At 52.4% G+C, this 25391-nt stretch overlaps 1 protein-coding gene across 1 annotated transcript in view; it reads left to right on the forward strand.

The window, feature by feature from the left end:
* The window catches only part of nmnat2 (nicotinamide nucleotide adenylyltransferase 2), a 472861-nt gene that overhangs the window by 434217 nt on the left and 13253 nt on the right, over positions 1–25391 (forward strand). The window contains exons 6-9 of the mRNA XM_072511235.1: positions 6970–7050; positions 17398–17442; positions 19017–19093; positions 20227–20328. Coding sequence (XP_072367336.1) covers positions 6970–7050; positions 17398–17442; positions 19017–19093; positions 20227–20328 — 305 coding nt within the window. The remainder of the gene's footprint in view (positions 1–6969; positions 7051–17397; positions 17443–19016; positions 19094–20226; positions 20329–25391) is intronic.

Consider the following 25391-nt stretch of genomic DNA (forward strand, 5'->3'; position numbering starts at 1 on the left):
TCTGGAGTACAATCCACAGAGGGTGTCATGCATCCTGGTCACTTGCTGCGCTCTGTACCACCTGCTGCTGTGATGGGGGGAGGAACTGCCTGAGGAGGAGATGGAGGAGCAACGCTTTTCTTCCAATGAACATGATGTTGAAGGGTTGAGGCTGAGGAGGTTCTTGAGAGAGAGAATGTTGGCCATGAGTCAGTGGCGATGTCCAGACGAAGCAGATATGCTCATAGCCGCTAGATTAATTGAGGGTGATGAGGACAGCCAGTGAGGACATCCCATTATCATCAAATGATTTCTGTGAACATTACGGTCCTGTCTGACTGATGGCAGCCCACACTCTCTTTGATAAGGGTCCTGTCATGGTGACACAGCAGGTGCCCATGATCCCTATATTACAGGAGGATGATGATGGCTTGCCGTGGGGACAGTGCATAGATCCTCATAGAGTTTCTGTGAATGTCTGGCTGATGGAAGCTCACTTGCTCTCAGTTATTAGGGTCATATCATGGTGATGCAGTGGGGGAAATTTCCAAAGATTCCATAGAATCCATATAAAGCAGAAGGAGGCCATTCAGCCCATCGAGTCTGCACCGAACCTCTGAACAAGCACCCTACCCAGGCCCATTCTCCCGCCCTAGCCCCATAACCCCACCTAACCTGCATATTTCTGGATATTAGGGGCATTTCTATCATTGCCAATCCACCTAACTACACATCTTTGGACTGTGGGAGGAAACCGGAGGAAACACAGGCACTGGGAGGACGAAGAATCTCCACACAGTCACCCAAGGTCGAAATTGAACCCATGTCCCTGGCACTGTGAGGCGGCAGTGCTTGTTACCGTTTCACGTCTCTGGCAGCACCCTTGAGGGTCAGGACCAGTGTCGAGGGAGGCTGAAGCAGATGGTATTGGGGGGGGGGGGGCAGGAGGTGGGGGGGGGGGGTGCAGGAGGTGGGGGGGGGGTGCAGGAGGTGGGGGGGGGGGTGCAGGAGGTGGGGGGGGGGCACACCTCAAAGGTACATATAGTACACATTAACAATGATTGGAATTAGTGGCATTAACTCTGTACATTGTGGGAAACATCCTCATTCCCTGTGAGCTACAGACATGATTGGTGTGTTCAGTCACTGTGAGGGGACACCACCAATGTGCTTCACAAGGTACATTAGGGAAGCAATGGACTGAGCACCCTGCCTTTTTCTGGTGTAGGGATCAGAGGTTTTCAGACCGGGACTACAGGGCCACAGTTCATCAGGACAAGGAGCATTAGAAAGGATACAATTAGTGGGAATTTATTTACAGAGGTGAACATTATGTACAGTGTTTAACACCCTTATCCATGCTGCACAACTTCTTAATCTTTCTAACCCTGCTGCTATGTCTTGGTACATTCCCAGCAGAGGTGGAGGCAGCCTGCTGTCTGCCACACCCTGTTGTCTTGATGACCTTGGCAGGCGTCGCGGTCCTGCTGTGTGGCAGTGCCACCCTCCTCTGCCTGTGGAGCTTATGTGGTCACAGGAAGAGGGGATTCAGATGAGCAGGTAACTCCCGGAGTCACCTGGGTGGGTGGCCACAGGGTGTGCACCAGCTACCCCTCCTCCTGTATTGGTGCCCGAGTATCCCTGGCTTCCTCCTTGGGATAGTGAGAACAGCTGGGTTGAACTCGAGAAGACCCACCATCCTCTGAAATTGGCACTCCTGGGTCCCAGCAATTGCCTGCCCCATGGGAGTGCATGTTCCGCAACGGTGCAGGACAGGAATTTGCACCATGGTCTCCATGGCAGCCACCAACCTAGCTGTGTTGAGCTTGTTGCATTGGAATGTTGACACCGTCACCTCACATATGAAGCAGATGAACTCCTCCATGCAGCCTTTTAGTCTGAGGAGTGAACTAGACATCCCTTCCTGATTTTCCCTGAGTTTGCTTTTGGAGCTCCAGCCACCAAAGAATGATTGAGTCCAGAGACAAGACATCTGACTGGATTATTGTGCCAGCACCCTGGGACATTCCTGCCGCCACCCGTTGTGGCTCTGAGAGAGTGATGTGCAGGTTGTTACCCCAAGGCTACTCTAGAACTAGGCCCCACTGAGGCGCGTGTCTCAGTGCTGGTGCAGGGTGTTGGTGAGTGCTGTTACGGTTCTTCTATTTTGGGGAGTCTGTAAATCCCTCCTCTGTGGTGCTGTCAGGACTGGAGTTGAGGGCCTGGTTGGTGCGCTCCCTGGGCTGTTTCCCAGATATGTCAGCGAAAGAAAGGAGAGGTCAATGGTGCATGACGGGACCTGAGAAACAGCAGATATAACTCAGCACTGTTGTGTGATGGATGATGCAGTGCTGGATCCTCAATTGGTTCATCGTCTCCAGCCTCTACACAGGCATGCTCGACCAGATGTATGGCTCCGTCAGGTTTCGTGAGGACCTCCAGCTTCATGTGTCTGGGATCTTCTCTCTTGTTGTTTCCCAGCTTCTCCTGCGAGAAAACAGGTGAAAAATGTATAAGGAGGACACATGCCAGGGAAGACGATATAGATGCCTGGCATGTGTGGATAGTGAGTGGGATAGGTGAGGTGTTGAGATCATGACCCCGCAGGGGAGATGATGGGCGAGTTTCTCCGGTCACCGACGCTGAAATCGCGTTCAACGATCAGCCGGAGAATCCCCTTTTGCGCCAAAATCAGGGGCGGTGCAGCTTTTGCGATGCTCCGACACCTCAAACTCAAAGCGCCTCACTCCGTATGGACGGCCTCAGGACGTCACCTGAGGCCTTCCCCCGATGCTCCGTCCCCGTTGGGCCGAGTTCCTGAAGGCATAGAACACCTATCCTTTTTTTTCCGTAAACCCGGTGTGGCGGCTGCCGACTGAGTCCAGCACCGCCACAGTCGGGGGGGAGCCATTCCGTGGCCAGGGGGGGCTTTAGCGAATGCTGGGGGCACTGGTGGGGGGTGGTCTGGGGTGGCGAGGGGGGTTACTGGAGGACAGTATGTGGCAGGTCGGGTATGTGCCCAGCCGGCGCCATGTTGCACGGCGCGGCCGCTGCAGGTCACCGCCGTGTGCATGCATGGCCATGGACCCAGCAATTCTTCTCTGGCAGTATCTGCAGGTAAAGCCGGGGGCTTTACGCTGCGTGGCTGCTAGCCCCCCACCAGATGGAGAATCGGTGAAGCTCTTGCGCCATTTTATCTGGCATAAAACGCCACTTTTCCCACGCTGGCATCAGTACTTGGTCTTCAAATCAGAGAGTCCGGCCGGATGAGTGCAGAAGAGTTAGTGGTGGTGTCCCTTCAGTTGGCACTGAGTGATCCTTGTGGATATGTAATGGGTGTGTGAGTTGATAGTGATCAGAGTGACTTACCCTGGCAGAACGGAGACCGTTCACCCTACTTCTTGCACTGGATGGTGTCCTCTTCTGGGTTGGGTTAGCACTGACCACCGCTGCCACCCCCTCCCATGCTGGGTTCGTCACCTTGCTGCTAGGTTTCTGTCCTTAGCGCAGCGGGTAGATGATATCATGGCAAGCCGTCTAGAGCATCGAGGAGTCTCTCTCTAGGGAGGCGTCGGCGGATATTAGGGCTGATTTCCTGGCGGTCATCACTTTTCTTCAAGCTGTGAAGTCAGGCTGGGGCGGCCTTTAAATGTAGCCCCTAGATGATTGCAGCACTTACATGTTGGTGGGCTAAGTGAATCCAAGGTCACCTTGTTAGTGGTACGGCAGCAAACATGTGCATGAAAATGTTGAGTTAGTGCCGCACTATACGGCAGAAAAAGCAGCCATTGAGGTCGGCAGACTCAACGCCACTTTTCCCGTCCGCCATCAGCTTTGCCGATTTCCAAGAAAACCTCTCCCATTAGCGAGAAAAGTGCAAACTGACAACATATGCTCTAGGTGGCACTCTAACCCCTCAATCACAATCCTTCTAAATCCTCGGCTACCAAATTAGGTGCAATGTTTGAAGCAATGTTGCACTGTTCAGTCAATACGTCATTTATTACTTGTTCTTGTGCATGTGCAAGTTTAATTCTTGATCGTTTTTTTCTGTAAGTTTGAATTTGTTTGATTTTCATAAGCCAGATCTGTGCCAGCCTGGGTGTTTGTGCATCATCGATCTGCACAGATAAAAATTAATTCCCCTGAGGGCATAATGCACCATTTTCTTTTTGTTTCTTTTTCCAATTACGCATAGCACCAGCATGCCAATCCCTAGATTGTGTGTACGTGTACCGGGGGCAAACGGGTCCGTCTGCCCCACCGACCACCCATAACCCTCACTGACTGCCAAGGCCTCTGGTGTGCAACTGAACGATTTTGCAAATAGGGAATTGTCAATCGTGGTTAAGTGAGCACTTCACACAACCCAAATATATTCCCGTGGGTGGGCGGGCCATGTAGTATGTGGGATCCCAATCACACCTTGATGCACGGACACTGTGCTTGAACACTGCGGGAAGCAACACCACACGCCACAGCAATCAATATCCGAACACCCAGGGGATGGGACACAGCTCTGGGAACATGTCCACGGCCGGAGGATGGACGAGTGCTATGGGGAGGGGGAGAACACTGGAGAGATTGGCCAAGGGTTCCGAGGTTGGGCTGTAATGCGTAAGAAAGTGACAGAGGCGACATACTGGTTGTGGTCAAGGATGTTTATTGTGTTTTACAATTCCCCACTCTCCCAATCGTGCTGCTCACCACCCCCCCCCCCCCACCCCCCCCCCCCCCACCCCCCCCGCCCCCGGTACCCTCCGCGATTCTCGATGTGCTTTGCCTTCCCAGCTCTACCGCCACGTCTAGGTGTGTCCACAGGATGCACATCAGAGGTGGAGGCAACCAGCTGCTCACCTCGTCCTGTGGCCTTCGATGACCCTGGCGGGTGTCCTCTGAGGCCGAAGGGCCCCAGCTCACTTGTTGGCGGTATATGCACAGCCTGTTCCGAGTGCTGACTGTGAGACATAACTTCATCAGAGGGGTGGAAGTTGGGGAGATGGTGGCCAGCGTTGCCACTCCATGAAACAAGTCCGGGTTGCCACCTAGTGCCCCTCCTCCTGGTCGGTGCCCAGACGGTCCTGGGGTTTACCTTGAGATAGAGGGGTAGCTGGATCAAGCCCTGGCTGCTCCTGCATCATCTGGCTCTGCTAGCCCTGGCAGCTCCCCGATGCCTGCACTATGGTGTCGACGGTCTCAGCTATGCTCCTCAGTGACTGGGACATGCTCTGCAGCACCTCAGCAATGTCCACCTGCGACTGGAACAAGCTCCACAGCATCTCGACCATTCCCATCTGAGAACGGGATTACAAATAGGAACAAATAGATACATGGCAATCTGTCCAAACAGTGCAAGGGTTATTGGCACATAATAATTTATTTGCAGCTTGCTAATACCAAGCAGCAGGAGCGATATTGTGATCTTTAGCTTACTGCACTGCCAATCTCAAGGGTAGGTGTTGATGATGATAAGCTACCAAACAACTATGTAATAGATAGGAAATGGAACAGGAGCAAACAGTGAGTCAGACACAAAGGAAGATCATGGTCAATTCTCGAAGTTTGGACATTTGTGATAAATGGATTGAATTCTGGTTCTTTGCTATCATCTCCTGGTGTGCGTGGTTCATTCTTCTCCAATGCCCCACCTGTTCCTGTACATTGCAGAGCTGGCTACTTGTAAGTCTCAATAGTAAGAGCTGCCCTGATGGTTCAATTAAGAAACACAATGGCATAACTTTGATTTTGACAGTAATGTCAAACATCCAATAATGAGTCAGCAGTCCATTTTACACCCCACCCTATTCCACTGGGTACAGCATGTGCTACTCATTCACGATCACTTATTTTACATTGCTGACCCAGGATGTAATTGTGCCCCACACTATTTGGTATCACATGTATCAGGCATTTCTGAGGTTTTCTGTGTTTTTGATCTAAGGGCAGGGGACGAAAAGGCTAGTAGGGATACAACAATTATCCTCTGCAGGCAAAAAAACCTGCTAACAATGTGATAGTCCACAAATGGGCCCTGGAACAAAGAGCTGCAGGGCAGAGCCCATATTGAGGACAGGTCAGCATCTTCATAACAAGCAAAGGAGAAGACTCCTTCCTCAATGCTTCACCTTTGTGGGTAAGAACATTTTCCCATCATGATAGGGGGGAAAATAATTCCCAATATATTTTAAGGTGAGGCAAGCTTCCACAAATGACTATTCTTGGCATTTGGTGCAAAGACTCTTCCCGAGTTGACCACACCTACCATTTCCTAATATCAGGTAGTAAAATTATTCTTGTAAGGGTCATTATTCTTTATTGAATGTAAACTAAATTAAGATCTGAAGAAATTATTTATTTAAAGTGGTTTCCATAAAACTGGAGGAGTCTGCTACAAATGTACACAGTGACATTCTGTAGACATGTTGGAAATGAAATATTTTGAGCCTTTGAAATAACACAGGTCTCCATTAATATTATTGCTGGTCATTTCCAAGCTCAAGTTGCTTTTACTCTTGTCTCTGAGTTAGAAGACCCTGGGTTCAAGTCTCATATGGATTGAGCACTTCATCTGGGCCGGTGCTTCAGTGCTGCCTGGTTAAAGTTGTGCTACTCCTCCGATAAGGTATGAAACTAAGTCTCTTGTGTGCCAGCTGTGGATATGAAGAATCCTATGACATTATTTGACAAAAGGCAAAGAATTCTTCTATTATCTGATCAAGCACTTCTGCTGCAATCAATACCACCAGGGATAGAGTACCTGGTAATTTCCTGCTGTGGGACAGGCGCTGAACAAATTGCTTACCTATATTACAGAAGTGTATATTTTTGGCTGTAAAGAGTTTGGCAGTATTCAGTGGCCACCAGAAACTGAATAAATACAAGTTTATTCTCTCCAGGAAGTTGCAGTGTCCATTTTATTAAAACATGGCTACTCAGCTGCCTTTGTATTTGTCGATTTCTCATCTGTTTTCTCCTGGATTTGCCTTGCAGTTCGAATCCTGGGGAAGGTAAGCGAAAGTCTGGGAAAGATCTGCTGTGTTCGTCCACACGTTGAACGTTTCACCTTTGTGGGTAAGAACGGTTTCTCTTTGTGGTAGAGTCCATGTGGTGAACCACTGTATTAGGGGATGTAAGGGAGGACCTGCACTACAGGTTTGCCAGTAGCCCCTGCCGGCTGGCTCCGCCCACTAAGAACTGTATAAATATGCATGACCTCCATTACCCTGCCATTTTGCCAGCTGCAGCAGGAGGCCACACATCTGACTGTAATAAAGCCACAGTTGTATCCAATCTGATTGCGCATCAGTCCACTTTTTATCAAGGCCATACTTCAACATACAGAATTGGTCTGAATGCATTATTAAACAGCCTTAGTTAAAGCCTTAGCATTATTTTGTCATCATTTGAAGGCCAGGAGCACTGAACATGCTCATGACTAAAGTATTTACAGGATAAACATTATGGTCACAATTTAAAATAACTGAATTGTTCTAAAATGACCATCTCCCATTTTTGTCTGCGGAGAACGCCCAATGTCAAGGGCAGTGAGCAAGTGTCAGAAATGTAACGACCGCATTGCTACTCTGTTCAGATGAGTAAAGTGTCCAAACTGCCTACTGTTAAAAATAAATGGTATTTAATGGTATCAGAATCATCTGTTTTACATGTTCCTCTCGATACACTTGAGGTATTTTTGAAACTCATTTCATGATGTAGATCTGGGTGCTATCACACCAGTATTTTCAAACATTTGTTCTAGAGGTTTTGTCGTATTTGGAGTTCCATGGGTTATGGTTAAGGGGGAAACAGGTGGAATTCTGGAGCAAAATCTTACCAAGCCCACAGAGGCTGGCTTGAAGGCAGGACCAGGCAGAAAACTGGAACTGAGAGCAGGGTCGAGGAGCAGGGCCTTCCCGCCTCGGGATCATCTTGCTGTAGACAGGTCATTAATGGCAGTACCCTCTCATTTGGCAGTTGCGGGTAGGCATTAGTTAGCAATTAGGAGGTTAATGAGGAGGACGGGAGCATTCCACAGCAATCTTTCACCAGAGCAGCTTCCCACTTAATACTGAGCTCAACAGCTCCACTGAAGCAGCCTCCCTGTGGCAGTTCCGGTAACCACCAGAGACTGAGGCTTCAAGGCCCAAAGGCCTCACCCTCAGCCCAAACAATTGCTCTGGAGGGATTTCCCTCTACTCTGAGAACCTGCTTGATTCAGTCCTCATCAGCGTTCGATATTTTATGTGTACACCGAGGACGTCTCCCCGTTGGGGCAGCCTTGCTGCCTGAAATGTGTCTCCCAGTGGGGCTGCCACACTTCTCTCTAATTGGGCCTGCAGCCTCAGGAATCCACCCATTAACCTTAATTGGCTCCCTGATGTGGCCTTTTAATTGACCGCCTCCATAAATATTATGTACAAGGGCAGGACACACAGATCACCACCGTCAGCACCAACATTTTCAAAGGGAGTAAGTGTCCACCCACAAGGTTATTCCGAATTTTGAATTAAGTTCTGACAGGCCACCTGAAGCTGGCTCTCGGTGCAATAATACTTTGCCATTCATTTGCCAGCTCTTCAGACCTGCCACTTCTTGCCCAACTCCCGGCTGGTTATGAACGGTAATGCTGCATCACGTTTGTTAATTGGCTCAAATTAAAAGAGCAATAAACCAAAACATAAGGGGCGTGCAAAACATAAGCAAGAAAAGCAGCTAATAAAAAATCCATGGCCCTTGTACATTGTGTGTTATACGACATAAAGACTCTAGTGCTGTAACGCAGTATACTCTCTGACTCACTGAATAACCGCATAGAGAACATGGTGACAACTTGTAATTTCTCTACGCAATCTGAAAATGTTGAATGCTGCAGTCGCTGAATGATTGCCATGGAGATGATCCAATGATGTTATAAAACAAGGCAATTCAGCACACAGTCAGGTGTGAGTCACAGGACCGGCGATGAACCACAGATATGCTCTCGCTCTCTTTCCTAAAGCTTCTATTAAACTTCAAGCACTTGGACAATTTACAATCGATGTACTGATTCCTTGTGCTCCGGTCACCAAATGAAATTTGTTTGCTGCTGTTTGCCATTTCCAAAAAGAATATCAACACTGTTCCTCGAGAAACAAAGGTCAGCCTGTTTTCTCACAGTGCAAAATGGTCTGATGAAATGTTATTGGAATTAATTCACATTACGTTTTGGCTACTGGGTTCATGGAGCTCATATGCGCCTGGGGGTTATAAAAATTTACATCATGATATCATCTGAAATGATTGTAAAATCTCTGGATACGTTTCATCTTTGTAACATACTTTGGCAAGCAGAGTTAAAAGAAACATCAAATAATTGAAGGCTCCCACGTTCGATAATTAAAACTGTATATTTTCGATTTAATTTCCCGTTACAAGAATACTAAATGTAAAAAATCAAAATACTGTGGAGGCTGGAAATCTGAAATAAAAACAAAATGCTAGAAAATCTCAGTGGGTCTGGCAGCATCTGTGAAGAGAGAAACAGTTAGCAACAGAATTTTCTTTGCTTAAGTGCTGCCAGAACAACAATCCTGCCAGTGGGTCAAGAATCGGTTTGATTAAGGAGTGTGATTTTCTGATGTCCTTTGCCAGAGGTCTGGCAGTGTCTTCTCACCACAGGGTTGCCTGGCCAATCAAGAAGGGTTTTTAAAAAAATTCTTTCATCAGATGTATGTGTCACTGGCTGGGCCAGCATTTATTGCCCATCCCTAATTGCCCTTGAGAAGGAGGTAGTGAGCTGCCTTCTTGAACTTCTGCAGTCCATGTCATGTAGTTACACCCACAGTGCTGTTAGGGAGGGAGTTCCAGGATTTTGACCCAGTGACTGAAAGATGGCAAAATATTTTCAAGTCAGTCACTTGGAGGGGAACTTCAGGTGCTCGTGATCCCATATATCTGCTGCCCTTGTCCTTGTGGGTGGTGGAGATTGCTGGTTTGGAAGGTGATGTCGAAGGACCTTGGTAAGTTGCTGTAGTGAATCTTGCAGATGGTACACACTGCTGCCACTGTATGTGGTGGTGGAGAGGGTGGATGATGTTGAAGATGGCAAATGGGATGCCAATCAAGAATGCTGCTTCATGAAATAAAATGAAAATCGCTTATTGTCACAAGTAGGCTTCAATTAAGTTACTGTGAAAAGCCCCTAGTCGCCACATTCCGGCGCCTGTTCGGGGAGGCTGGTACGGGAATTGAACCGTGCTGCTGGCCAGCTTGGTCTGCTTTAAAAGCCAGCGAATAAGCCCAGTGTGCTAAACCACTGTGCTAAACTCATCCTGGATGGTGTCAAATTTCTTGAGTGTTGTTGGAGCTGAACTCATTCAGGCAAATGGAGAGTATTGCATCGCACTCATGACTTGTGTCTGTAAAGGTGGGCAGGCTTTGGGGAGTTGGGACGTAAGTTACACTCCACATAAATCCCATGTTCTGATCTGCTCTTGTAGCCACGGTGTGTCTGTGGCTGTTCCAGTTCAGTTTCTGGCCATTGGTAACACCCCAGGATGCTGAGAGTGGGGGACTCAAATGAATCCAAACGGACCACCTGGCATCAACCTAGGCATCAGAAACTACAACTGCAAACTCCGCCCTGTCGACCTTTCAAATTCTCCTTATTAACATCTAAGGCTTGTGCCAAAATTGGAAGAGCTGTCTCACAACCTAGTCAAGCGAAATCCTGCCGCAGTCATTCTGACAGGATCAAACCTGACAGATACGCAGCACAGTGGTGCAGTGGTTAGCACTGCTGCCTTATGGTGCCGAAGGCCTGGGTTTGATCCCAGCCGTGCCTGCATGGGCCTCACCCCCACAACCCAAAGATGTGCAGGGTAGGTGGATTGGCCTGTATTTGTAAAAATTAAAAACAAACCTCACAGATAATGGTCCTATTAAATGGCGGAGCAGGCGCGAGGTGCTGAACAACTTACTCCTGTTTCTATTTCACATGGTCTTATGTCCCAAACACCACCACCACCATCACTCGGTATGTCTTGTCCCACTGGCATAGGTGGCGGACGACACAATGGTATACAGTCAGGAATGAGTTGCCCTGGGAGTCCGCAATATCGATTCTGGACCCCATGATGTCTCATGGCATCAGGTCAAACAGAAGCAAGGAAACCTCCTGATTACCACGTACCAGCCACCATCAGCTGATGAATCAATACTCCTCCATATTAAACATCATTTTGAGGAAGGCAGAGGGTGACAAAGGCACAGAATATACTCTGGGTGGGGGACTTCAATATCCAGCACGATTAGTAGCACCAATATAGACCGAACTGGCCAAGTCCGAAAGGACATAACTGCTGGTCTGGGTCAGTGAAGATGGTGAGGGAGCCAACAAGAGGACAAAAACATACTGGACCTCATCCTCACCAACCTGCTGGCCGCAGATGGCTCATTCCATGACCGTATCAGTATCATAGAATCAGAAAATCGACAGTGCAGAAGGAGGCTATTCAGCCCATCGAGTCTGCACCAGCCCTTAGAAAGAACACCCTACTTAAGCCCATGCCTCCACCCTAGCCCCCTAACTCAGCAAACCTTCCTAACCTTTTAGACACTAAGGGGCAATTTAGCATGGCCAATCCACCTAACCTGCACATCTTTGGACTGTGGGAGGAATCCGGAGCACCCGAAGGAAACCCACGCAGACACTGGGAGAAAGTGCAAACTCCACACAGACAGTCACCCGAGACCGGAATTGAATCTTTGTCCCTGGAGCTGTAAGGAAGCTGTGCTAACCATTGTGCCACCAAACCGCCCCACCACACAGTCCTTGTGGAGACCAAGTCCCATCTTTCTATTGACGATGTTCTCCATCGTGTAGTGTGGCACTACCGCCGTGCTAAATAGGATAGACTTTGAAAACATCAAGCAGTTTGAAACTGGGCATCCATGGGCTCTGTGGGCCATCAGCAGCAGCAGAGGTGTACTCAACCGCAATCTGTAACCTCATGGCCCCGCAAATCTGCACTTTACCATTACCATCAAGTCAGGGAATGAACACTGGTTCAATGAAGCGTGTAGGAGGGGGTGCCAGGAACAGCATTAGGCATCCCTAAAAATGGGGTTTCAACCTGATGAAGCTACAACACAGGACTATTTGCGTGCCAAACAGCATAAACAACAAGTGATAGAGCGAAGCGATTCTTCAAGCAATGGGTCAGACCTAAACTCTGCAGTCCTGTCACATCCAGCTGTGAACGACTCTCCTACGTTCTTTCCACCCACCATCTGTTCTTTTTGGTCGCAAGTTCTTTGTTGCGTCTCGGTTGCTTCTAGGCTTGTTTCCTCTCACTCGAGTATTGGTGTAGCTGCAAGCTCAGGAACGCCTTTCGCTTGCGGTCAAGGTCCTGGATCTTCTGATCGTTCCCATCGAACCAGTCAAGGTTTTGCCGGGTTGAGAGCCCGAGCATCCCTTCACAGGTGCTGCCTACGGTGGCTTTTAAGGCGGACCAGACATTGTGGGCATTGTGAGGCTCTGGCTCGTTGGTTGTCGCCAGGTTAGCTGTGAGACGCCAGCTGAGTGGCTCTTGCTTCCTCTTGTCCCGCTGCTGCTCCACTCGCCCCACTGCTGTTCCTCCAGCCCCACTGCTGCTCCTCTCCCCCAGCTGCTGCTCATCTCTCCCCGCTGCTGCTCCTCTCTCCCCGCTGCTGCTCCTCTCCCCCCCCCCCGCTGCTGCTCCTCTCTCCCCACTGCTACTCCTCTCTCCCCGCTGCTGCTCCTCTCTCCCCGCTGCTGCTCCTCTCCCCCCCCCCGCTGCTGCTCCTCTCTCCCCACTGCTACTCCTCTCTCCCCGCTGCTGCTCCTCTTTCCCCGATGCTGCTCCTCATTCCCCGCTGCTGCTCCTCTCCCCCCGCTGCTGCTCCTCTCCCCCCGCTGCTGCTCCTCTCTCCCCGCTGCTGCTCCTCTCCCCCCACTGCTGCTCCTCTCTCCCCGCTGCTGCTCCTCGCTCCCCGCTGCTGCTCCTCTCTCCCCACTGCTGCTCCTCTCTCCCCGCTGCTGCTCCTCTCTCCCCGCTGCTGCTCCTCTCTCCCCGCTGCTGCTCCTCTCCCCCCGCTGCTGCTCCTCTCTCCCCGCTGCTGCTCCTCTCCCCCCACTGCTGCTCCTCTCTCCCCACTGCTGCACCTCCAGCCCCGCTGCTGCTCCTCTCTCCCCGCTGCTGCTCCTCTCTCCCCGCTGCTGCTCCTCTCTCCCCGCTGCTGCTCCTCTCTCCCTGCTGCTGCTCCTCTCTCCCCGCTGCTGCTCCTCCAGCCCCGCTGCTGCTCCTCTCTCCCGCTGCTGCTCCTCTCTCCCGCTGCTGCTCCTCTCTCCCCGCTGCTGCTCCTCTCTCCCCGCTGCTGCTCCTCCAGCCCCGCTGCTGCTCCTCTCCCCCGCTGCTGCTCCTCTCTCCCGCTGCTGCTCCTCTCTCCCCGCTGCTGCTCCTCTCTCCCCGCTGCTGCTCCTCCAGCCCCGCTGCTGCTCCTCTCTCCCCGCTGCTGCTCCTCTCTCCCCGCTGCTGCTCCTCTCTCCCCGCTGCTGCTCCTCTCTCCCCGCTGCTGCTCCTCTCCCCCCGCTGCTGCTCCTCTCCCCCGCTGCTGCTCCTCTCTCCCTGCTGCTGCTCCTCTCTCCCCGTTGCTGCTCCTCCAGCCCCGCTGCTGTTCCTCTCTCCCCGCTGCTGCTCCTGTCGTCCCGCTGCTGCTCCTCTCGCCCCGCTGCTGCTCCTCTCCCCCCGCTGCTGCTCCTCTCCCCCCGCTGCTGCTCCTCTCCCCCGCTGCTGCTCCTCTCCCCCGGTGCTGCTCCTCTCTCCCCGCTGCTGCTCCTGTCGTCCCGCTGCTGCTCCTCTCTCCCCGCTGCTGCTCCTCTCTCCCTGCTGCTGCTCCTCTCTCCCCGCTGCTGCTCCTCTCTCCCCGCTGCTGCTCCTCTCTCCCCGCTGCTGCTCCTCTCTCCCCGCTGCTGCTCCTCTCTCCCCGCTGCTGCTCCTCTCCCCCCGCTGCTGCTCCCCTCGCCCCGCTGCTGCTCCACTCACCCCGCTGCTGCTCCTCTCGCCCCGCTGCTGCTCCACTCACCCCGCTGCTGCTCCTCTCTCCCCGCTGCTGCTCCTCTCTCCCCGCTGCTGCTCCTCTCGCCCCGCTGCTGCTCCTCTCTCCCCACTGCTGCTCCACTAGCCCCGCTGCTGCTCCTCTCTCCCCGCTGCTGCTCCTCTCCCCCCGCTGCTGCTCCTCTCCCCCCCCCGCTGCTGCTCCTCTCCCCCCGCTGCTGCTCCTCTCCCCCGCTGCTGCTCCTCTCGCCCCGCTGCTGCTCCACTCACCCCGCTGCTGCTCCTCTCTCCCCGCTGCTGCTCCACTAGCCCCGCTGCTGCTCCTCTCTCCCCGCTGCTGCTCCTCTCCCCCCGCTGCTGCTCCACTCGCCCCGCTGCTGCTCCTCTCTCCCCGCTGCTGCTCCTCTCCCCCCGCTGCTGCTCCTCTCCCCCGCTGCTGCTCCTCTCTCCCTGCTGCTGCTCCTCTCTCCCCGTTGCTGCTCCTCCAGCCCCGCTGCTGTTCCTCTCTCCCCGCTGCTGCTCCTGTCGTCCCGCTGCTGCTCCTCTCGCCCCGCTGCTGCTCCTCTCCCCCCGCTGCTGCTCCTCTCCCCCCGCTGCTGCTCCTCTCCCCCGCTGCTGCTCCTCTCCCCCGGTGCTGCTCCTCTCTCCCCGCTGCTGCTCCTGTCGTCCCGCTGCTGCTCCTCTCTCCCCGCTGCTGCTCCTCTCTCCCTGCTGCTGCTCCTCTCTCCCCGCTGCTGCTCCTCTCTCCCCGCTGCTGCTCCTCTCTCCCCGCTGCTGCTCCTCTCTCCCCGCTGCTGCTCCTCTCTCCCCGCTGCTGCTCCTCTCCCCCCGCTGCTGCTCCCCTCGCCCCGCTGCTGCTCCACTCACCCCGCTGCTGCTCCTCTCGCCCCGCTGCTGCTCCACTCACCCCGCTGCTGCTCCTCTCTCCCCGCTGCTGCTCCTCTCTCCCCGCTGCTGCTCCTCTCGCCCCGCTGCTGCTCCTCTCTCCCCACTGCTGCTCCACTAGCCCCGCTGCTGCTCCTCTCTCCCCGCTGCTGCTCCTCTCCCCCCGCTGCTGCTCCTCTCCCCCCCCCCGCTGCTGCTCCTCTCCCCCCGCTGCTGCTCCTCTCCCCCGCTGCTGCTCCTCTCGCCCCGCTGCTGCTCCACTCACCCCGCTGCTGCTCCTCTCTCCCCGCTGCTGCTCCACTAGCCCCGCTGCTGCTCCTCTCTCCCCGCTGCTGCTCCTCTCCCCCCGCTGCTGCTCCACTCGCCCCGCTGCTGCTCCTCTCTCCCCGCTGCTGCTCCTCTCCCCCCGCTGCTGCTCCTCTCCCCCCGCTGCTGCTCCTCTCCCCCCGCTGCTGCTCCACTCACCCCGCTGCTGCTCCACTCGCCCCGCTGCTGCTCCACTCGCCCCGCTGCTGCTCCTCTCTCCCCGCTGCTGTTCCTCTCTCCCCGCTGCTGCCCCTCTCTCCCCGCTGCTGCTCCTCTCTCCCCACTGCTGCTCCTCTCCCCCCGCTGCTGCTCCACTCGTCCCCGCTGCTGCTCCACTCGTCCCCGCTGCTGCTCCTCTCTCCCCGCTGCTGCTCCTCTCGCCCCGCTGCTGCTCCATTCGCCCCGCTGCTGCTCCTCTCTCCCCGCTGCTGTTCCTCTCTCCCCGCTGCTGTTCCTCTCTCCCCGCTGCTGCTCCTCTCTCCCCGCTGCTGTTCCTCTCTCCCCGCTGCTGCTCCTCTCGCCCCGCTGCTGCTCCTCTCCCCCCGCTGCTGCTCCACTCGCCTCGCTGCTGCTCCTCACTCCCCGTGTGTTTCTGAGGCAGGAAGGTCCCAGCTGTCATGGAGGGGGAGGGTTGTTTCAGTGGTGGCAAGTTAGGCATTGGGACAGCTATTGCCGCTGGTGGGCTGCTCTGTGGGCCATGTGATACCCACCAAGGAGACCCCCAAACCTCCTACCCCACCAAAACCACTGGCAGGCTGTCAGGGTCTACCTCTCTATGTGGGCAAAATAGCATTTAAGTGGGCCTTTAAATTTAAATTGGGCCTTTAACTGCCTCAATTGACAAACCGATGGGCAGCAATGCTGTCGAGGTTCTCACTGTAATATGCAATGATGGCAGCTCTCCTGCCTCCCAGCCTTGCTCAAGGCCTGGAGAAGTCCAGCCCGTAACTGACAAACAAAGAAAAAAATTGTCGTGCTGTGCAATTCGGAGCACTTTGCCAGGCACTGCAGGAATCGAAAACTCCGGCAGGGTGGGCCTTAATAGGACTGTTAAGTGTACAGTTGACAATCTGATGAGCAGCGATACTGCTGCTGAGGTTCTCACTGTTAGTAGTGTGCTATGGTGGCAGGAAAACATTCATTGTTTTAAAACTGAGCCAGCAAAGGTTGATCCAAGAGTCCATTGAAGGTGTGTAGTCGTACCAGATAGTCTCAGCACCTAGCGGCAGATCCATTGGGCGGGATTCTCTGATCCTGAGGCTAAGTGTTGGCGTCGTCGGAAACGCCGTCGTGTTTCTCGACGGCGTCGACACAGCCTCAGGATCAGCAATTCTGGCCCCTACAGTGGGCCAGCACGGCACTGAAGCCACTCCAGCTGCTGGTCCTGACATGAACTGGGCGGCGCAGGGTCCGCGCATGCGCAGTGGTACCGGCGCCAACGCACGCATGCGCGGTGTCTCCCTTCTCCGCGCCGGCCCCGACGCAACATGGCGCAGGGCTACAGGGGCTGGCGCGGAAGAAAGGAGGCCGCCAGCCAGAGAGGCCAGCCCTCCGATCGGTGGGCCCCGATGTGGAAGCCGCCTCCCAACCCCTCCACGCCAAGTTCCCGCCAGCTGAGAGCAGATTAGAACGGCGCTGGCGGGACTCGGGGTTTTTGACACGGCCGTTCGGCACATCCTGAGCTGACAATCGCCGGGGGGGGGGGGCTCGTAGAGCAGCCCCCGGCCGGCACCAATGACGCGATTCTCCTCTCTGCGGAGAATCGCGTCCCGCCGTCGGGCCGGCGTGGCACCGGTCGCGGAGATTCTCCGGCTCGGCCCCGGGCTGAGAGAATCCCACCCGTAATACCAACAGAAAGAGTGAGGAGCAGTAGGAGTAAACACTGAGGGGCAAGGGGCAGTGATGTCCAGGGAGCCAGGGAAGTGAAAGGCAAAACAATGCGTTCAGTACCACTGGGAGAGCTGGCCCAAGAGACAGCTGTATAGGTGAACCCACCAGATCCACAAGAGGAATTATTACAGCGTGGAGATTGTTCTCCCAATTACAGCTTTTGCAGAGCAAATCACAAACTTGGACTTCTCTTTACCCAGGTGTTGCCCTACAGACATTTATTACATTTATTTAGAATGCTAACTTCTAACCTCTTTTAATTCTCATATCTTTACTGCAGATGAAAATGCAAACTTGGGCACAGCCATGAGATATGAAGAGATTGGTGAGTGGAATCATCTCCTGCTGACCGGTCTTTTTATAATAGATTAGTAGATTTTAGCTCTTGGGAATGTTGCAAAGGTTTGGTTTTAAGCTTCACACGTATGATATGTGAGGAGACAATGATTCAATATTAGCATCCTCCCTACACCATTTTCCATTGGTAAAATGGCAGCAAGCTAGCGATGTAAATAAGGCAGTGGCACAAGAAGCTGAGGTGGTGTGCAATGATGTAAGGGATGGTTTTGGCCAGTGCTTAGACAGAGAGAAAGATTCTAATGACAACATAAACAAAGGCAGTATTGACACTGTTGGTGAGAATGGTCCAATCTTTTGGCCATGAGCAGACTATGATTGAAAGGTTTACACCTCCGCAGGACAGGTCATTAAAGTGATTTTACGGTCTCTGGTTTGCATGGCCATTCCGTTGTCATTGGGGAAACTTCTTTCATCAGTTACACACTGAAAACACTGATTTCATTTGAGTCAAACAATTAGGCCTCCCTGTATCTCCCCACCTCTCTTTGAGCGTGACTCCCCTGCTTTTTATTCAGGATTGTGGAAATGAACCCGAAACCAGCTGTGCGCCCACAAACGTTGTCCACTCAGTTGTTTGAAAAGGGGGTCTGACTACTTTGGAAACTACCTGTACTATAAACAGGACAGTTTCCACTTTCATATGTTTTGGTCCTGTCCAAAGCTGGAGGATTACTGGAAGGAGGTTTTTAGGGTAATCTCTAAAGTGGTGCATGTGAAACGTGACCCGGGCCCTCGGGAGGCCATATTCGGGGTGTCGGACCTGCCGGGGTTGGAAACGGGTGCGGAGGCAGATGTAGCTTTTGCCTCGTTGATCGCCCGAAGGTGGATCCTGTTAGTGTGGAGATCAACCTCTCCACCCTGTGCCCTGGCGTGGCGAGGGGACCTGCTGGAATTCTTGACGCTTGAAAAGGTCAAATTTGAACTGAGGGGAAGGATGGAGGGGTTCTACAATCCATGGGCACTATTCATTATGCACTTTCGAGAATTGGATCACACCGAACATTAGGAGGGGTGGGGGCTGGGAGGATTTGGGGGAGAGGAACTGGATGTGTTAATGGTGACTATGGTAGATTCCGGATTCCTTTTTGTCATTTGTTTATGTTAACATGCGGGCTAATGTTTGGGGTTTGGTGGGAGGATTGGATCGTTGTTATTGATATGGGGATTGACATTACATTCGTTACTGATATTGTTCATTGTTGGGTGTAAATTCGGGAGAAAATGTGAAAAAGGAAGAGAATAAAAATATATATTTTTTAAAAACAGGACAGTTTCCACAGCAATGTGCTGAGGAGAGAACATTACAGAGAAGAATTAAAGCAAGTAAAACCCTGTCGTTGCTTTGTAGTCTCTCTCCAATGTTCACTTTACCAGTCAGGATGCTGTAAAGAAAGATAAATAAACCTGGCAGGAAGGATTTTGTAGATTAGTGTTTTGTTTGTATATTATTAATTTTGTGTAACACCTCACTATTTGAATGAACGCCTCCCCTCCCACTATGTAAAGTATTCTCTTGATGTTTGTCTCCCAATCACTCAGAGCTCCGCATCTTGTTGCTGTGTGGCAGTGACTTGCTGGAATCTTTCTGTATCCCAGGTCTATGGAATGAGGAGGATGTGAGTATCTCTTTCAGTTACAGTCTGTTTCAGTCTATGGGCAGAATCTTATAGTTTTGCGCTGTGTCGGTTCAGATGGAAAACTGGTGCCGGGGGTAGGGTGTGTGTGTGTGTGTGTGGGGTGGGGGGGGGGTTAACACATCAGTCTGGTAGGTGCGGCCAGATAGAGCAAGCAAGGCTGACTGCATACAGATTGGGATGCCATCTTTAAAGGCCTTCCCACCCCACTCACTGTCCACTCATCCCTCATGCCTGAACATTCTCTCCTCAATAGCCTCTACGCTCTTCCCCTCACCAACCCCCCACCTGACCCCCCAGAAAACATGCTCCGACACTGCCCCGGCACATGTTGGTGCTGCCAGGGGTGCCAATGTGGCAGTACCAACCTGGGCCAAGGCATGTCCCTTCCCCCGGGGGGCTATATTTACTGTTGCGCTCTGGGGGATCCTCGCGACTGAATCGCGTTTTTCAAAACCTGCTGTAAACCTTGCCCGTGTGACATCACCTTGGTGAGGTTTGAATATTCAGTAAAGGGGGAAACATGTGGCGGGTGGGGGCGCGGGGGCTGAGTAATGACATTCAAATGTTTTCATAAACATTAAAATGAGGTTTTCGTCCTTTGTGGGCGTCAACCTCTTGACCTCACTGGCAAGGGGCGTGGAAAATCAGAAAACACGATTCTCTCCCGGTTTCCCACCCACGTCGGTGATCCTGCGGATCGCTAATGCAGGCCCAAATTCGCCCCCTGTGTGTTCAAAGTATTTATAACGGGATAACGGTTACATATAAAGATGCAGGATAGGTTTGGGCAATTTGTGCTGGAAAAATCTATTCCGGAATAAAACCATGATGATCACACCCAAAGAAATAAAAATCCATAAAAATTCCAACCTGCAGGATAATGATGTAGAGCATCGGTTCTCCATGAGTGACTTTCTATCATAATCACTTATAATCACGGAGTTTATTTAAAGCTGGTACTAGCGATGTGGTTCTTCATTTTAACTGGTTCTCTAAGTAGCAGACAAATCAGGAAAAATAAGAGTGAGATTCGAATCATTTTGGACATGGGCTGCTTACTTCTATCCTAAATCATTATAACCGCAATTTTCCTTTGAAATATCTTTTCCCAGATGGAGGTAATAGTGGGTGATTTTGGAATAGTGGTTGTTCCTCGTGAAAGAGTTGACACAGACAGGGTCATGAATCAGTCCTCATTGCTTCGCAAGTACAAGGTCAGTAATCAGCATTTTACTTCGAGACATTTTCACCTAAAATCATTAACTTGACCTTTTTGGAATTTTTTTGTGAAAATATTTCATTGCAAAGTGTCAGGATATAGTTTGCAGTCTTGTTAACAATATTCATACAATTGAAATTAAAAAAAACATACTTTTTTATATGAATAATGCAACTAAGAACTGACAATAACTCAGGCCTACATGATCCCGAACCATAGACCAATATATTCTGTTTGTTTCCTGAGAAATGTAGGGAAAGATGTTTTTAGATTGTAGGAGTTTCCCACCTTGCGGGAGAAGGGGCGCCTGCCCCTCACTCAGGAGAAGACCTGCCTCAGAGAGATGCTGGTCAATGAATGGCCGGCAGCTCAGTAGTCCCAGTATCGCCAGGGGCACGGTGGCCAGGACTGGGACTATAAATAGTCCCAGAGTCCAGGACTAGGTAAGTGCAGGTGATATCACGGCAGGGAGGGAAGGGAAGGCTGAGGGGGGAGTGAGGAGAGGTGTTGCGGAGAGAGCACCCTTGAAGGACAGAACTTGTGAGGGGAGTGTGCCCAATGTAGAAAGGAAGCTGTTGAAGGAGGCCTGAGCAGGGTGACTTTCTGGGCTTGCCCCCTCCTCTTCAATTCCTTCTGGCAGCCTGAAAACTTGACACTGCGTGGGAAACAGCTCTTATTATTTGCCGTCTTAAGGGCCTCAATTGGGGAAAGGCCAGGCTAGCCCTGTCTATCCTACCATAAAATTGCAGACAAGTTGGTGTGGGCAGGAGGGCAATGGACAGGTCAGCTGGGGAATTTTCTGCTTCCCCCATCCCTGCACCATACACAACCCTGCCATTGGCCGAATGGAAAATTCAGTCGAAAAGTGTTATTTTTATTATTCCATTACTTGTCATAACATTGTGCAGCTAAAGACAATTTTTAGCAAGGTCCATTCTCTCAATTGTACCAAGGTGCCTGAAAGACAAAACTCAGATATGTACCATAATTACACAAGGCATCGTGACTGTATGAAATAGCCCGGATAAACTGGTGCGCCTTTTCATATCTGCCATTTCAAGGTTGTGTGAGCCTCTGTGTATAGAACATAGGGCGAGAGTCTCCGTCCCGCCACAGCAGTTTTCAGGTGCGGCGCACTCCTGCCGGCAGCGGGATTCTCTGTCCCGTCAGCTGCCCAATGACGTTTCCCATTCTGCCCCACGCCGTCGGGAAATCCCCAGGCATGCCGGCGCAACGGAAAATCCTGCCAGTGGATAATCCCGTCCATAGTGTTTCAGGTGATGAGACTAGACTAAGTTCTGTGTGCTGTGGTTAGGTTACATCACTGGGCAAAGTGATGGAGTACAAAAAAAATGGAGTACATTGTGGGAAAATGTGAAATTGTCCATTTTGACAGGAAAAATAAAAAAAGCACATTATTTAAATGGTGGGAGATTGCAGAGCTCTGCGATCCAGAGGGCTTTAGTTGCTCTGGAGCATGAATTACACAAGGTTATCGCATGCAGGTACAGCAAGTAGTTAGGAAAGCTAATGGAACGTTACCATTTGTTGTGAGGGGAATTGAATACAAACGTAGAGTGGTTGCACTACAGTTATACGGGGAATTGGTGAGTCCTGTGTACAATATTGGCCACCTTTATTGAAGGAAGAATGGAAATGCATTGAAAGCCCCCCCCCCCCCCCCCCCCCCCACCCCCCCCCCCCCCCGGCCCAGGGGCGACCCCAACCTTGAATGCTTCAGCCTCCCGACCAAGCCCAACCCTTCTGAACGGTCCCCCACACTCCTGAGCACTGGGCCAACAGCTCCGATGCCCTTGAGCTGCATGTCAGAAAATGGAAATGGCTACACACATCCTCACTTCCCCACAGTAGTCATTGCGCCAGCTTCACATTTTTGAAAAAGAATACCAAATGAAGCCTGCTGGGGAGTCGGGTAATTCCCGCGAGGCCTCTACATTTTACTTCAATCTCGTTAATGAGATTGAAATGAATGCAAATGTCGGTTCATAATAGTTTCGCCATTTTTGGGCGCGATCCAGAACTCACCATGGGGAGCAGGTCGGGTGAATCGCAAAATGGTTCCCGCCCAGCGAATCTTGATTTTTTTTTTGCCCTCTCTCGCTATTCACCCAGCTTGTCCGGATCAGCGCCAGGCATAATCCTGAATCATACACATTGTGTTCTGGTACATTATGAACTCCCCCTACTGACATACTATAACCAAAAGCCTCAGAAGAGCATCCACCACAGGACACTTTCATTCTCTGATCGACCATCATTATCCCCTTTCTGAAGACGAATGGTGCTCTTTGGTCAAATTATGCAAGCTTTAATGTTATTGAGTTGCTCTTGGCTGGAATTGAATTGAGAATGAAACTTCTTTTAAAGTCTTTAGGGATGTAGCAGAGGTTTGCAAGATGGATGAAATCCTCATCCTGGAGTTGTAAGGGTGTGGTAGTATGTATTAGGGGTCATGTGGGACTGTGAAGCCGTGATGCTATTGGCTGACAGATCCCGGGTCCTGGTTGGCTGTTGACTCCTGGCTCCGCCCTGAAGGTGGAGTATATGAACCCGAACTTCTCCCCGCCGCTCCATTCTGTTGCTGAACTGCTGGGGACAAGTCTCGCTCAATGAAGCCTCATCGACTTCATCTCTACTCGTCTCTCTCGTAAGTCATTGTGCACTACAATTTATTGAGCGAGCTTAAAGGACTATGGAGCTCCGGATCGCCCCGGGATGCCTGCGGATCAGCCCCCACGCAGCGAACTCGGCAGCAGTTTTTAAACACTGGCAAGCTCGTTTCGAAGGCTACCTTCGAACGGCCCCTGGCCGGATCACAGAAGACCAGAAAATGCAGGTCCTGCATTCGAGGGTAAGCCCGGAAAATTACCCTCTCATAGAAGACGCAGAGGATTTCCCGACGGCACTCGCAGCACTGAAGAGCATTTACGTTCGCCCCGTGAACCAGGTCTACGCACGCTACCAATTCGCAACGAGACGGCAAAGTCCCGGAGAATCGTTAGAGGAATTCTACGCCGCGCTGCTAATTTTGGGACGGGGCTGCAGCTGCCCGCCGGTGAACGCGATTGAACACACGGACATGCTAATTCGCGATGCGTTTGTGGCAGGTATGAACTCTCCCCAAATCCGCCAAAGACTTTTAGAAAAAGAGTCGCTAGGACTCTCAGAGGTACGGGCCATTGCAGCTTCCCTAGATGTGGCCTCGCAAAAAGCCCGCGCCTACGGCCCCGACCGCGCGGCAGCCCCTTGGGCTCCGTGGACCCCCGTCGCGACAAACCCCCCCCCCTCCCTCACAGGCTTGCGCGGTTAAAGCGCCAGATCATCCCGGGGGGGCCCGCTGCTATTTCTGCGGGCAAGCGAAACACCCCCGGCAGCGCTGCCCGGCCCGCGCAGCTATTTGCAAAAGCTGCGGCAAGAAGGGCCATTACGCAGCTGTGTGCCGGTCCCAGGGGGTCGCCGCAATCCCCGGAGAAGAACGAGCCCAGCGCATCCCAAACGCTCCCCAACCCCCCCCAGCGCCCCATGTGCGACCCTCGGGCGCCGCCATTTTGGGTCCCGGCCACCACGAGGGGGGGATGGGCGCCGCCATCTTGTGACTCCCCAGCCACGTGCGATTCATGGGGGTGGCCATTTTGTCCACCCCCGACCACGTGCGATCCATGGGGGAGGCAATTTTGTCCACCCCCGGCCGCGTGCGATTCATGGACGCCGCCATCTTGGATGACAACAAAGGACCCCAGCATCGACGGCTCCACGGGGTCCGAAGAAGACGCCGAGACACTCCGACCACGACTGGCTTTGGTGACGCTGGATCAATCACGGCCCCGGACGCTCCAGACGACGACAACAACGGTGCTGATCAACGGACATGAGACATCATGCCTGATCGACTCCGGGAGCACCAAAAGTTTCATTCACCCCGACACGGTGAGACGCTGTTTTCTGACCATCCATCCAAGTACGCAAAAGATTTCCCTAGCTGCAGGATCCCACTCCGTAGAGATCAAAGGGTTCTGCATCGCGAACCTAACGGTGCAAGGAAGGGAGTTTAAAAACTACAGGCTCTACGTCCTTCCCCAACTCTGTGCGCCCACATTACTGGGATTAGATTTCCAGTGTAACCTGCAGAGCCTAACATTTCAATTCGGCGGCCCAATACCCCCACTCACTATCTGCGGCCTCGCAACCCTCAAGGTTGAACCGCCGTCCTTGTTTGCAAACCTCACCCCGGATTGCAAACCCGTCACCACTAGGAGCAGACGGTACAGCGCCCAGGACCGGATATTTATTCGGTCTGAAGTCCAGCGGTTGCTGAAGGAAGGCATAATCCAGGCCAGTAATAGTCCCTGGAGAGCCCAGGTGGTAGTAGTAAAGACCGGGGAGAAGAAAAGGATGGTCATAGACTATAGCCAGACCATCAACAGGTACACACAGCTAGATGCGTACCTTCTCCCCCGCATATCCGACATGGTAAATCGGATTGCCCAGTATAAGGTTTTCTCCACCGTGGACCTCAAGTCCGCCTACCACCAGCTCCCCATCCGCCCAGGTGACCGCAAGTACACAACCTTCGAGGCAGACGGGCGTCTATACCACTTCCTAAGGGTCCCATTTGGTGTCACGAACGGGGTCTCGGTCTTCCAACGGGAGATGGACCGAATGGTTGACCAGCACGGGTTGCAGGCCACGTTCCCGTATCTCGATAACATAACCATCTGCGGCCACGATCAGCAGGACCACGACGCCAATCTCCAAAAATTCCTCCAGACCGCTAACGCCTTGAACGTCACATACAACGAGGAAAAGTGCGTCTTTAGCACAAACCGGTTGGCCATCCTGGGATACGTAGTGCGCAATGGGATAATAGACCCCGAACGCATGCGCCCCCTCATGGAATTTCCCCTCCCCCACTGCTCCAAAGCCCTGAAACGTTGCCTGGGGTTCTTTTCATATTATGCCCAGTGGGTCCCCCAGTATGCAGACAACGCCCGCCCGCTAATACAGACCACTACCTTCCCCCTGTCGACAGAGGCTCGC

The sequence above is a fragment of the Scyliorhinus torazame genome, chromosome 7 (assembly GCF_047496885.1).
Source record: "Scyliorhinus torazame isolate Kashiwa2021f chromosome 7, sScyTor2.1, whole genome shotgun sequence".
In the NCBI taxonomy this organism is placed as follows: Eukaryota; Metazoa; Chordata; class Chondrichthyes; order Carcharhiniformes; family Scyliorhinidae; genus Scyliorhinus; species Scyliorhinus torazame.